The following is a 14451-nucleotide window of genomic DNA, read 5'->3' on the forward strand; positions in this document are numbered from 1 at the left end:
TCTGTGTTAAACCATAAAGGACTTTAGTCCTTTAACAAGCAAACGGCTTCTTTACACCAATATCATTGGACGGTAACAATCATCCAGCAGTCAGAGAAATCTGCTGATAAAGTGGGTTAATAGCCCTGTTTTGCAGGACTTTTGGGATAAATACTGTGGGTCTCTTCCTCTGGTTCTTAGCTGTGTGCTCAGAGCGCCCCTTCCTCTTACGGCAACAGCCACCAGATCTGCGCGGTGATCAGCCCCGTATTCAACCACCTCTCCTGACAAGTGCTGGCAGAACGTGGCTCCTGTCCCGGCTGGTCCTGGTGGCCTCCCTTGGCAGCTGTGAGTGGCTTTACCCACGGGGCGTTTCACTCAGTAAAGAAAGCTGGTGTTAAGCATGGACAATCTAGTCAGCAGAAGGCCGCCCACATGGTCATTCAAACTAATCTGACAGATTCCACCATGACCTTGAATTCTTCAGGAAGAAACTGTAAATCTTAGACCCCAACTTTTCCATTAATAGAGAACAAATGTGTACTATTTTAGTGAACGTCAAAATTTCGCTAATTGTTGCTTCTGTTTCTCTTTTAGATACAAATGGCGACATTTTAATAACACATCTCATACCATCCATTACCAAGAAAAAGGACACACAGCATTTTTTATTTATTTATTTTTTATTTTTATTCTTGACATAGAGACTGAGTGTGAGTGGAGGAGGGGCAGAGAGAGAGAGAGGGAGACACAGAATCCAAAGCAGGCTCCATGCTCGGAGCTGTCAGCACAGAGCCAGATGCAGGGCTTAAACCTGTGAACCACGAGATCATAACCTGAGCCAAAGTCGGATGCTTAACTTACTGAGCCACCCAGATGCCCCAAGGATCACAGCATTTTTAGAATGCCAAATAACAGGTGTCTTAAAGATGAATGTATAATAGGGGCGCCTGGGTGGCTCAGTTGGTTAAGCGACCAACTTCAGCTCAGGTCATGATCTCACAGTTGGTGAGTTCGAGCCCCGGGTCGGGCTCTGTGCTGACAGCTCAGAGCCTGGAGCTTGTTTCAGATTCTGTGTCTCCCTCTCTCTGCCCCTCTCCTGCTCATGCTCTGTGTCTCTCTGTCTCTCAATAATAAATAAAAATGTTAAAAAATTAAAAAAAAAAAGACGAATGTATGATATACACTAGTATCGAATGATGTCAGACCAGCCTCTAAAACTCATTCTGTGTATTTCCTCAAGTGAAAATGTACAGGAACAAGGTGTTAGTGAGGAAAGATGTGAAGCCAGGAAAGGACAGAGGGATTTGCCAGCGAGCCTGAGGATACACCGAGTTAATGAGGCAGGTGCTGGGCTGTATGACTGCACCTGCTGGGATCCACTGTATGGAAATGCACCACTGACACTGAACAGAAGCCCTCCCACTATTGCACACCCCCGAAAACATATACCCACGCCTTTCTAGCTCCCAAGGACCTGGCCACTGTCTATATAGGACTTGTCTCCTGCATCTGTGTCCTCAGCAAGGTCTGCGCTAGGAGCCCAAGGACGCAATCTGTGATGTTCTTTCAGTTAGGTCACTCGATTCTTATCACTGTTGGGGACTGAATGGCTTTTGTAAGTGTCCTGAATTTTCCACTTCTCCATCTATAAGAAGCTTCCTGGGGAGGAAGCCATATCCAATGTGCAAAATTGTTTGCTGGCTTTGAATGAATAATGAATGAATGAATGAATAGGAGAATGATGAAAACCACAAGGCCTTTGTTGTTTTTCTTTGTTTGAGAATGAGAGAGAGAGAGAGAGAGAGAGAGAGAGAGAGAGAGCATGAGCAGGGGAAGGACAGAGAGAGAAGGAGACACAGGACCCAAAGCACACTCCAGGCTCCTAACTGTCAGCACAGAGCCTGATGCGGGGCTCGAACTCATGAACCTCGAGATCATGACCTGAGCTGAAGTCAGATGCTTAACCAACTGAGCCACCCAGGGGCCCCCATAAAGCCTTTGGAGTGATAAAAACCTGGATTTGAATTCCTGCTCAGCCACTTAACTGACAGCACAATCCAGGAATGTTACCAAATCTTTCTCATAGGGCTGCTGGGGACCGAAGGAGGTTCCACACAGGACAGTTCAAGCAAAGGGTCAGCACATCACAGTGTCCTTTCCCATTACAACCGAACGGCTTCCCTGAGCCATCTCGGCTAACACAGGAGCTCAGGGACTCATTAAAAGTCACATCTGACATTGGCCTTCAAACAATAAAATATGCGTCATTTTGAAATGCTAAGAATTGTGGATATGGAAAGAGTTGAGGATAAGAGTCGAGGATAATAAATCAAAGATATTTCTTCTCCAAGATTTTTGTTCATTCACAGCAGAGTATAGTAACATCATAGCATCTAAAGAAATAACTATAGTAATTGTTAATATTTCCTCAAATTTGTAAACTTTCTACAAACTACCCATATATAAAATGCACCTACTTCTGCATAATGTGGTGGGATTATTATCTCATTTGTTATTATAGAGTAGTAAGGCTTTTCTTCCAATTCTCAGGATGGCCATTAAGCTCCCACACTCTTGCAAAATATGATGTAAAATCTAAACTTCAGAGTGAAACAGAGCTTAAGGGTAGGTGTGTTTGAAGCAAAACCTAAAGGAAAAAGTGAAGTTATCGCCTCCTGAAGGAAGATAATGTTGAGTTATGACAACATGGGTGTTTTGGTGAGGTTCTGGAATCCAGTATTTCTATATCCCAGGAACATAATAAAATAACACTGAGACAGATCTTAATGACAAGGTCATTCCTCCCCCGTACTTTACTCTGATGAATAAGGCTTCCACTGCCTCCCCAGTCCTGACTCAAGACCCTTCTTTGAGGAAATTCTGAGTACTCACCGGCAATGCCAACACTGCGTAATTCTGTGCATCTTTGGCTTGGGTTTGTAGGTTGACTATACTCCTTTCTTGTCTCCTCACTGTTTTCCTGTCCACTTCAACTTGTTCAAGTGCCTCTGATTTCTCTCCTTTGCTTTTTAAAAAATTAATTAATTAATTTTTGAGACAGAGAGAGAGTATGTGCACGTTCATGTGAGCAGGGGTTGGGCAGAGAGGGAGGGAAAGAATCCCAAGCAGGTTCCACACTGTCAGCACAGAGCCTGACAGGGGGCTTGAACTCATGAACTGTGAGATCATGACCTGGGTCGAAATCAAGAGTTGGACACTTGACCAGTTGAGTCACCCAAGCGTCCCTCTTTCCTTTGCTTTTTAAATGAAGATACCAAAATTAGAATGTCTCAGGATCAATTTTTTTTTAACTGACTGTGGGGAATAAGTTTAGGAATTCCCTGAGCTTGCACCAATGGGTTAACAAGGCTTAGAGCAAAAAGCAGCCACAGGATGGAAGTGCCCAGAATAGATAAATGGGTAAACAGGGTGATAGACCTCCACAGCGGGGTGAACTTGTCTGGAGCTAATTAGCAAAAAAAAAAAAAAAAAAAAAAAAAAAGTGCCTTGTTGACCCTGAGGTAGCATGCTCGATCTGTCTTATCCAGTAGGTAAGTTAACATAAACAGACAGGGTGCCCGCTGCCTGCTATAAACAGCCATCTGCACAGCACCAGGATTTTGTTTTGTATTGACCCAAACCCGTAACACCACATATCTTTGAAACCTCCTTTCTCTCACACACGAGTTAATGATCACTGTTTTATTGTCTCTTTCTGCACGTAACCCTTCTGATCCTGATAAATACAGAGCAAGGACCCTTACTCGGGGCTCTTGTCTCCTCCCAGACATTAGCCTCTCTCACATTTAATTCTGCATTCACTCTCTTGCTGGACAGAGAGAGAACTCCAGACTCAGAGTCTGCAACAACCGAACACCACACAGAACAGTGCACATAGATTGCAAGCTGTCTAGCGGTTCCTTGGAGAAGGCCATAGTGCACTGGTTCCAACAAAAAATAGAGCCCCTGAGATGAATCCTATATGGCTCAATCAAGATTACAAGCAAGACAAGCCCAACTCCTCCTTGGACACACATAAGAAAGACATAAAATCTTCTACCTGATAATCAATTATGTGTTCAAATCCGATGAAGACACCTGCTCCTATGCCCGCTAGGATCTTACTCTGTCACACAGGCAGAAGGACCTGTAAGAAAACCTGCTTTATCACTAACCCTCAACTCCTTTCTCACTTGAGCAGCCACAGCAGACACCGCCCTGCTCTTAATCACAGGTTTCTAAGCTGTTGGAACAGGAAGGTCCCTTTGGACACCATGGCCCAATGCCCACACAACAAATGGGCATATGGGAGCCCAAAAATGGCAGATACCTTGTCCGAAGCTAGTTACCCACAGAGGTGGGGCTACACCTGCATATCTAAAGATCACAGAACAGCTTCTAAGAGGCTTCTTCTTTCAACATCTCAGACAACTGAGTTTGTCTTCAAACTTTAGTGTTAATAAGAAATCCATTTTTCCATGGGAGATAGAATTCTACAAATTTCTTCTTTTATTCCAGGAGAATATTGTCATCATAGAAATTATTTTCTCATTGTGCATTGTGTGGTAAAGATTTGTGTTGCCAAATGGTCAACGTGGCTGCTAAAAAATGGAGACCATTGTTCACATTACTCAAGTATGTGTCTGTTGGCGTATTTGCATTTTCAGTTACCGAAGTGAATACTCTTTCAGAAGTACAATCCAAAATTGCTAACGGAGCAGACCTGGTGATTGTGAGCACAGAAGGGGTTTTCCTTTGATGTGGTGTCTGAGCGGTTTCACACACTTGAACACCTGGAAATCAAAATGTCTTAAGTCTCTGAACACTTTTCCTGGTAATTTATAAAAGTCCTTGGTAGACCACTGGTCCCTATCTCTTCTTTTTTTCTTTCCTTTTTTCTTTCTCTTTTCTTTCTTTCCTTCACTTATTTCTTTCTTTCCTTTACTTCTTTCCTTCACTTCTTCCTTCCTTCCTCCCTTCCTGTCTTTCTTTCTTTCTTTCTTTCTTTCTTTCTTTCTTTCTTTCTTTCTTTCTTTTTCTCCTTTCCCTCCTCTTTCTTTCTTTCTTTCTTTCTTTCTTTCTTTCTTTCTTATCATTTCCATTTTTTATCAGCACCTTTTCATGTCTACTGCCTCCAAAAAAACCAGATATTTGGGTCAATTAATCTGAGGAAAAATAAAATACCAGATGCCATGAAACCTATATCCAAGGACTTCCAAGGGAACCCGGAAGATCAAATCTCCAGAACAAGGTTTCTACCTGCTGGTCATGCCATGAGGCTCAGAAAAAGGCTGACATCTTTTTAGAAGCTCTAACCAGTGTGATAACCTCTAACCAGGCTGGATCAAGATATCTGCAGAAGGAATTAGGCTCATAGTAACTCCTCCTGGTAAGTAACTTTGTTCTATTTGGATCCTGTGAATGAAAAACTGACAGAATTTTTTAGAAAAAAACAATGTAGGATCACATCAACATATGGACAGCAATTTTGTAGCTACTGGTCACTCTATATGGAAACAAAACTACTTGTAGACAGCTTATTTTCCTCCCTGCTTATAAGAAGGTTGAAATTCTACCTTTAGGAAACACACCTCATAAAAGGATAGTTTCAGTATTGAAATTAAAATATGTGTGTAAAACATTGCTGTACATTGTTAGTTCAAGAAGATTTTCTTGTAGACCCCGTTTAAAGTGAGAAACACTTTAAGTACCTCCGATGCTCCGTTCTTAATGAAGAGTGCTCTTTTCTCTACCAACCTGCAAAGGCTGTATGATGACTTCTGGTCTCATCTTCAAGAGCAGTACAATGAAATTTAGGTCTTACAGGAAATGACCAAAGAACATCAATAAATCCCACTTACTCTTTTTTTTTTTTTTGTCCCACTTATTCTTTATTCCAGCTTCTTAGAGGGTAGGCTGAGACTAGTCAAAATTTGTGCTCTCATGGCTCCTGTGATATTGCCTAGAGATGGACCAGTGGAATGGAACTTGTGAGCTCAGTAAACCATTTCAGCTCCGGAATCCATGAAAAGAATCTGTCTGCATGGTTTTACAATCTCGTGTGTTCATTTATTGTCTCAACAGGCATTTATTGAAGACAGTTTCCACATTCGATGCTAGAGATAGAAGGTGTGTAAGGCACAGTCTCCACACTCCAAAAAGCTTGTAGTCTAGTGGACAAGTAGTCTACATTGTGGCTTGTCAGGCCCCTTGTTTTTCAGCCTGTGGCCGTCAGAGACACAATGTCTTAGGTTCATGAGCTCTTTTGCTTTCTTAATTTATGTACTACTTATTGCTTATCAAATTCATACATTTTGTTTAGTGGAACATTGGATAAAGGGGCCCCAAACCATCCCATTACAGAGAATAATAATATTAGCAAATATTTATTGAGGGCCAGAGACCACGTTGAATAGTTTCAGTGCCTTATCTCAATCCTCAACAGCCCTGCCCAGAAGACCCTCTTTTTCCACTTTCACAAGAAAAACAAAAACAAAAACAAAAACAAAAAACCTGAGGCTTAGGGGTGCCTGGCTGGCTCAGTCAGCTAAGCACCTGACTTCAGCGCAAGTCATGATCTTGGGGTCCTTGGGTTCAAGCCCTGCATCAGGCTCTAAGCTGACAGCTCAGAGCCTGGAGCCTGCTTTGGATTCTGTCTCACTCTCTCTCTGACCCTCTCCCACTCATGCTCTGTCTCTCTCCTTCAAGAATAAATATACATTAAAAAAAAGAACCTGAGGCTCAGAGAAGTTCAGTTATTTGCTTAAAGTCACATGACGAGTTACTGTGGCAAAGTTTGAGACCCAATGGAGACTTAACCGTTCCAAAGAGTCTGGTGTAGACCATTAAGTAATATTGGAAAGATTAAGCCACATTTTAAATTCTAAATATTTACTCCTCTGAGCCTAACCTTTTCAATCAACTCTTTAGTTGAATGCTTAATAGTAAAGGCTTATTATTTGTATTACTGCTCATGCAGAAAACAATGCTTCTTAAAAAACAATGCACTAAAATAGTCCCTCTCCCCCCAAAAAGATCATGCCAGACTTGTTGAATATGCATTTATTGAATTCTCACAGTGTGATTCTTAGACTGTTTCTGTAAAATGACAAGTTCTTTGGGACACCTGGGTGGCTCAGTTGGTTAAGCGTCTGACTGTTGGTTTCCGCTCAGGTCGTGATTTCCGAATTCCTGAGATGGAGCCCCTTATCGGGCTCTGCGCTGACGGCAGGGAGCTTGCCTGGGATTCTCTCTCTCTGTCTCTTTCTGCCCCTCCCCTGCCCCCACTGGCACATATTCTCTCTCTCTCTCTCTCTCTTCCTCTCTCAAAATAAACAAACTTAAAAAAAAAACCGACAAATTCTTTTGACACCATTGCATTCAGTCTTCTTTTTCCGCATCGGCATCAAGTGCGCCGGAAACACTGACTCTGGCAGACGAGCTGGAGCAGGTGACCTACACGCAGGACTCGGCCGCATGACCCACAGCTGCCTTTTCACTCAGGCCGGGACAGTGGCAGAAAGACCAGACCAGATAGGATCCCCTGATGAGCAGCTCAGGATTTTACATCAGTGCTCTGGAAACGGTATATATATAGATATATCTATCTATATCTATATCTATATCTATATCTATATCTATATCTATATCTATCTATATGCCTATATATACAATATATATAAATATATACCTATTTATATATATAGGTGTATATATATATATAGGTATATATATATTCAATATATATAATATAGGTATATCAACATATATATCAATATATATTGATTATATACATATAATCAAGTCTAAAGAGGGGTCTCAGCATAATAGGTTAAGAGATCATCATTAAGATTTCAGACTCTGGGACAACTCATCTGGTCTACCATCAGTGGGAATGGGATTCTGGAAAGAACTTACTTTACAATCAAACCAGATACCCACCCCGAGTACATAGAAACAACAACAACAAATATCTGTAAAAAGATTAACTTTTATTTATTAAATATTCAAATATGCTATTTCTATTTTTGTTCCTCTTTGAACATTATAGAAATAGTATCTGTAAATTACACTCCAGGAAAAGAACTGGTCTGATACATGAAAACCTCTTAAGAAAAGAGGTTTAGAGGATTCAGCAAAATACTGAGGAAAGGTAAAACCATACTCTCCAACCCGGGTGAGGGAGGTGGAAAGACAGAACCCAGCTGCCCAGGCAGAAAGGGGTCAGTTCATCCATTCTTGACTGCGTTCATATCTAATGTGATTTGGCTTGAGATTCATCTTTGTTTAATGTTAGCAGGGCCTGTTTTTACATATTTATTTAAATACTGAAAAATATGGGCTCAGTTTAAAAAGGGCACAAAGGGAGATTTCTGTAAAAGCTTTTCAGACAGTGGGCTGGGTATGGCTGGGCCCACAAAGTGTTCGGTCCTGGCACACTGCTCAGGGTTACAGGTAAATATTCTTTCATTCTTCCATATATCGTAGGGAGGCGAGGCAGGCGATGCAGGGGCGGCAGGCTAGGTGCTGGTGCCGGCTCAGATTTCTAGGATTCGGTCCCAGTTTGGTCACAAATGGCAGCAGGATCCTTGGAGAGGTAGGTGACTGTGTCCCAGTCCTTGGGGGTAGTTGCCGCCTGAGCTTGTATGGGCGACACTGACAAGAAGCTAACTTGCTGGAGCAACTGGGGGTCCTTGAAGGGTGGGGATGTTAGGTCCCTGTGAGATTTTTGTGCTGAAAGGTTTATTAAAAAACTTTATATTTTATTTATTTGATTCCAAAAATACCAGTGGAAAAGAAAGAACAAAAAATTACTTAACTTGTCCTTTTGTCACAAGGTGATTCATATCAGGTATGGACACGTTTAACTGTGCAAACATATTCAAGAAGGTCATAAGCTGAGTTTGTTTTTTCTAAATTCAGACTAGTAAATGCGTTCATTCTTCATTAGTCTTAGAGATGCAATTTTGCCTGGATGAGGGGGAACATCTCACAGAGAGGTTTCTAGCTTAGCAGATCTAATCAAATACACTTTCCCAAGAATTTTCACAACGCTAGTAAAACACTGGAAAAATAAAAGAAATTATATATTTTGCTTCCCTTAGTGGTTGTGATCACAGATACAAGTGAATTCATAAATTGTGAAGCAAGTTTCTGGTTCTCTTTTTTTCCAAGTGACTACATACCCCCATGTAAATTCTAGCAATCCAGTTAGATACTGATGACAGAGATATAATTCAGGAGGTTCTGAACAATATGTTAAGAGGCCGTGGTGCAGAGAAAAATGTGAACTTTGAATCTGAATCTATCATGTTGTGTATAATCATCCTTTAGCAAGTAATTTTTGATTCACTGGTTATTGCTTTCTTAAAATTATAAAAATAATACATGTGCATTATGGAAAAAAAACTGGAAAAGAGAAAGAATAAAGAAAAAGTTAAAAATTTATAGGGACACTACAGTTAATATTTGCTAAATTCCCATCTATTCATTCTGTCAGTGTAAGAACCATCTCAAGGACTAAATGTTACAAGGACTAAATGAAATTAAATATGGAAATGACTACCACAAGGGTTGGGACATGGTCAGCCATCAGAAATAACACTTCTTCAGAATTCAAATTACCACCCACTGGTGTTCTTTATTAAAACAAGAGTACAGAAAAATGTATTAATTACCATATAGTCTGCAAATCACTTTAGATCAAATGGTCAGATTTGCAGAATACTTTTAATTCTAAGACTCATTGTTACCAGTTTGTAAATGATTAGAATGTTGTAAGCATTCCCTCAAATATTGTTAGCCTGACTATGAGATGATTTCTCATTTTTCAGTAGAAATACCTGGATGTAAAAAAAGTGGGATGGTCTTGCAACTTGAATATATAAACTTATAATGATATAGTTATAAGGTCAAATATTCATTGATAATGTTTTATATCTTTATTAGATTATACTTACAAATTAAAAACGATATCATTATGAATATCAGTTGAGAAATACTCCTTCTTTTGCCCTTATATTCATTAAAAATTTTGTTCAGACTCTTCACATGCATCTAAAATGTATACTTTAGAGCAAAAAAAAAGTACTCATGGGCAATCTGTAATTGTCACGAAAGGGTTTGGTCTGAGAACAAGTTGATCACCACAGGTAAGTTTTCTGAGTTGACACATTTCCTTTTCGGATGGTGAAAGGGTGTGGTCAGAGAGCCTGGGCTTTGAGCTCAGGCTGACCTGGAGCTCTGGCTCCACCACTTACTGTTTATGTGAACTTGGGTAATTAATTATTCTCTGGCCTCCGTTTCCTAATCCATAAGATGGGGTAACAGTATGTATTCAGAAAGAGTAGACCAGAATTAAATGAGACACTGTGAATAAAGTACTTGGCACATTGTCTTACACAAAATGGGTGCTGGATGGAGGTTGCCCCATTTTGAACCTAAAGGGAGAATTGTATCCACTATGGAAGGTGGTCTGTAGCCGATCCTACTGATGGAGCAGAAATTCTCCAGAGGAGTCAGCTGTACTTGTAACTGCTCCAATGGGAAGTTCCCTTGCTGTCCACGGATACACAAAAAACTTGAATTTAGAGGTATTTGCTTCTGTTTAATGGACTTTTCTTCCCTTACTTGGCAACAAAAATGAAATGAAAATGTGTTTTTTTTAATCTTTGTAGTTCTAAGTACTTTAAACCTTAATCCCTGATCATAATTGATAGAAACTCTAACAGGAACAAGTTTGGGCTTCATGCTTGTATTTAGTAGAAACACAATTACATGTCTAAAATATAGTTAGAATGTGGGGCGCCTGGGTGGCTCAGTCGGTTAAGCACCCGACTTCGGCTCAGGTCAGGATCTCGAGGTTTGTGAGTTCCAGCCCTGCGTCAGGCTCTGTGCTGACAGCTCAGAGCCTGGAGCCCGTTTCAGATTCTGTGTCTCCGTCTCTCTCTGCCCCTCCCCCACTTGTGCTCTGTATCTCTATCAAAAAAAAATAAAAAATAAAAAAATATATAGTTAGAATTTACTTAGAAACATAGAGATATAGTTAGTACTTTTAAATATACTTAGAAATGTCATTAATTTGAAATTCATATTTATATATGAAATACTTATAATTTATTTTTAATAAAAGTAAAATGAGAATAAAATAGAGAAACTTTCAATCAATATCAATAGGCAACTTTGAAATGTCACACTTATAAATATTGTGGTTGACATTTGATAAATTTATATAGAATTCATACAGCTTCATCATCATCAAATTATAAAACTCAGGCAATTAACCTCAAATTCTTTTTCTTATATAAGGGTATCAAACAAGTTTATTTATTGTGTAAACAGGTTTCTATTTTATGCATAATGAAAATGATTGTGGCCATAAAAAACACTGTTAATAAATTTAAAAAAGAATGTTGAAAGAAAAAAAAAACATGTAAAATAATTACCCTAAAGACAAACACTAACCATATACGATCAAGTACACTACTAATGCTCAGTTAACTATCACATTGAGAAAGTTATGAGAGTTCAAGATTCCTTCTATCTGGAAAAGAATGAAACTTCCAGAATCTAGCTGAGGAAAAGGGACAGGAGGTAAACATCATGTCTCACCATCAAGAAATTTTCTTTACTGTGATGAACCAGAAGTATTTCTATAAGAAAACCAAATTTCCTAACATGAAAACTAGATCTTTAATGTATTAAATGGGGGCTAAAATGAAGTAAATGTCATGTAAAATTTTAAAATTAAACTTTTTTCCCATCATATGCTTTTTAAAATAAAAACAAAGTATATGGTTGGAGAAGTATGCAGAGCTTTACTATTATAACCAATGAAATACTATTTCTTACTACAAGCAAGATGTACAAAATTAAAACAACCACACTATGAGCTAATTTTATTTGCCGCATGAGTAAAATCTCATTATTGCTTGCTTACTGATTTAGTATAGAACTCAGGAACTTTGTGGCACAGGCAGAAATTCTCAATATTTTTTTTTTCTTTTCTTCTCGAAGAAGAAATCCAGAAATCCAATTATGCTTAAGAAAATGCCCATAGAATCATTATTCCAAATCCAAAATAGCCCAAAAAGAAAATGAGTAAGTAATTAGTGTTTCAGTTGGAAATCAAATTGGAAAGGGTTCTACTATTTATAATTTCAATCACTACATTAACATTAAATGTATAATTAGGTAACATTCCAGCATTCAAGTGACAGGCCCTTGAAACCCATGATGTTTTTTTTTATATGTTTTGACATTATGTCTACAAGAAACTCTGGAACCATAACTATCAACATTACAGCAGTTACATATAACATTATTGAGCAGGTAAAAACAAAGAAACTTGTGGGTACGACAAGTTCAGCAGGCTTGTAGGGCAGACCCAAATTTGGGGGGAGATGCTAAGCATTGAAGTATGGTGTCTTTTTAGTCATGTGTCAACTTCTAATGAAATTCCAATATAAAGTGTGCTTTCCGTGAATATTTCCTAAAGCAAAACAAAATTGTGACCAGTGCATTATTTGATAAGGTTAATATAAGAGAATTTCTGAGAATAATCAGTAAGTTTTTTTTATATAGAAGTTTTGGAAATATTGCCACATTGCTTCTAAATTCAAGGCATTGTAAATAATTTGGAGGTGCAGCTTTAAACATTGTCCTGCTCAAAATCCTGGTGTGGCTCAGATGTGAGAGCAAAATGTTCTAAAATTCAGAAATCAAGAAGAACTCCAGTGTCAGAGGTGGGCACGGGATTCTTATTTGAAGCTAAAAGCTCAACTTAATAGATTGTCAAGTATGCCTGGAAATAATTCACACTCAAACAAGTGACTCTGTATTGTTTAACAAAATTCCATGTTTTAAAACTTTTTTTTTGTAAGTTTATTTATTTATTTTGAGAGAGAGAGAGAGAGAGCAAGCAGGCTCCACACTGTCAGCACAGAACTCAATGCGGGGTTTGAACTCACAAACCATGAGATCATGACCTGAGCCAAAATCAAGAGCTAAACACATAAAGGACTGAGCCACCCAGGTGCTCCACAAAATTACATGTTTTAATCTGGACTCTGCCACTTAATAGCTGTGACGTTGGCAAGTTTCATAACTGCTTGAACCCCTTTTCCCATGGAAACTAAGAAAGCAAGCATTTCATAACCCCAGTGTGGACAAAAGGCCCTGGTAAGCACGAACACGATGGCAACTTTTCCTTCCTTTTTTTTGTGTGTTAGGTGGTTCCAAACCATACAATGTTTGTGTTTCTCTCATAATAGTTCTAACTGCCATTCCAATTTCTCCCACAGCTAAAAGCCCTGATGAAGACACTTCCCCCAAGCCCACGATTTTTCTTCCTTCAATTGCTGAAAGAAAACTCCACAAGGCTGGAACGTATCTTTGTCTTCTTGAGGATTTTTTCCCTGATGTTATCAATATAGATTGGAAAGAGAAAAATGGCAGAGTAATATTGAAATCCCAGCAGGGAGACACCATGAAGACTAAGGACACATACATGAAATACACCTGGCTGACCGTGAGAGAAGACTCAATGGGTAAAGAACACAAATGTATTGTCAAACACCAGAAGAATAAAGGAGGGGTTGATCAAGAGATTCTTTTTCCTTCAATAAACACAGGTATGTGCATGTACACATGACTATAACCTCCCAGAACCCTATTTTTCCCCGATGGAATACACCACCTTTTCTGTCAAGAATTAATGGAAAAGAAGCAAATAGAAATCTTTCCTTAATGTTGTTGCCTTTAATGGTACCATAACTGTCCTGCTATTTCCCCATAGAATTAAAATAGTATGGGCTTTGGAACATACAAAGAAACAGAAAAAGAAAAATTCACTTAGCCTTTCTCGCCTCAGTTTCATCATCCAAAACATGGAGGTCATAATGATGTTTCTGAGGGTCACCGTATGGGTGAAATGAAACAGTACACGTGAAAGCACCTAGCAGCCTCGTACCCAATAAATGCTCAAAAAGAGAATCCACTTTTGATGATTTTACTTGATCAGGAAATAAAAACAATTGCCCATCCTTCAGGAATATTCTACTCAGCAGTCAAAGTCCCTCTCACTTCAATCTTGCTCTGCTCAAACATAAGCCGTAACAAATGAGTTCTAGGCAACCAAATTGTTGTTCATTTGAGGGAGGCAGATCACAGCTCAACAAAAAGTGGTACTTTGGTCACTGACGTTTTAGTGCAGTTTTGGCGTTTTCGCATTGACTTTTCTCTACCACTGTAAGGTGAAATTTGGTAAGTGAAGACTGAGTGAAGCTTACACGCGCACATGTGCTTCCATTGTACACAATGAACATTTCTTACCATTAGTAAATGCTGCCCAGCAAACACTTCCTGCCGTCCAAGTGTGCACCAGGCCTGGAGGGGATGCAGGAGGGACCACTGTCCCCAGGATCATCACTACAGTAGGGCAAATATCCTTTTCCTCTCGCTCCTGTCACC

At 39.4% G+C, this 14451-nt stretch overlaps 1 protein-coding gene and 1 long non-coding RNA gene across 2 annotated transcripts in view; both read left to right on the plus strand.

Annotated features, from left to right (window-relative positions):
• The window catches only part of TRG (uncharacterized), a gene marked incomplete at its 5' end in the record, with an annotated part of 115089 nt that extends 101745 nt beyond the window's left edge, over positions 1-13344 (plus strand). Inside the window, 3 exon segments of the mRNA NM_001305026.1 lie at positions 8383-8436; positions 13284-13325; positions 13328-13344. Coding sequence (NP_001291955.1) covers positions 8383-8436; positions 13284-13325; positions 13328-13344 — 113 coding nt within the window.
• LOC123383835 lies at positions 7334-8579 on the plus strand. Its single transcript, XR_006594105.1, has 2 exons — positions 7334-7567; positions 8470-8579. It is a non-coding gene; the product is annotated as an uncharacterized LOC123383835 (long non-coding RNA).
• Positions 13345-14451: the final 1107 nt, after the last annotated feature.

The sequence above is a fragment of the Felis catus genome, chromosome A2 (assembly GCF_018350175.1).
Source record: "Felis catus isolate Fca126 chromosome A2, F.catus_Fca126_mat1.0, whole genome shotgun sequence".
NCBI lineage: Eukaryota > Metazoa > Chordata > Mammalia > Carnivora > Felidae > Felis > Felis catus.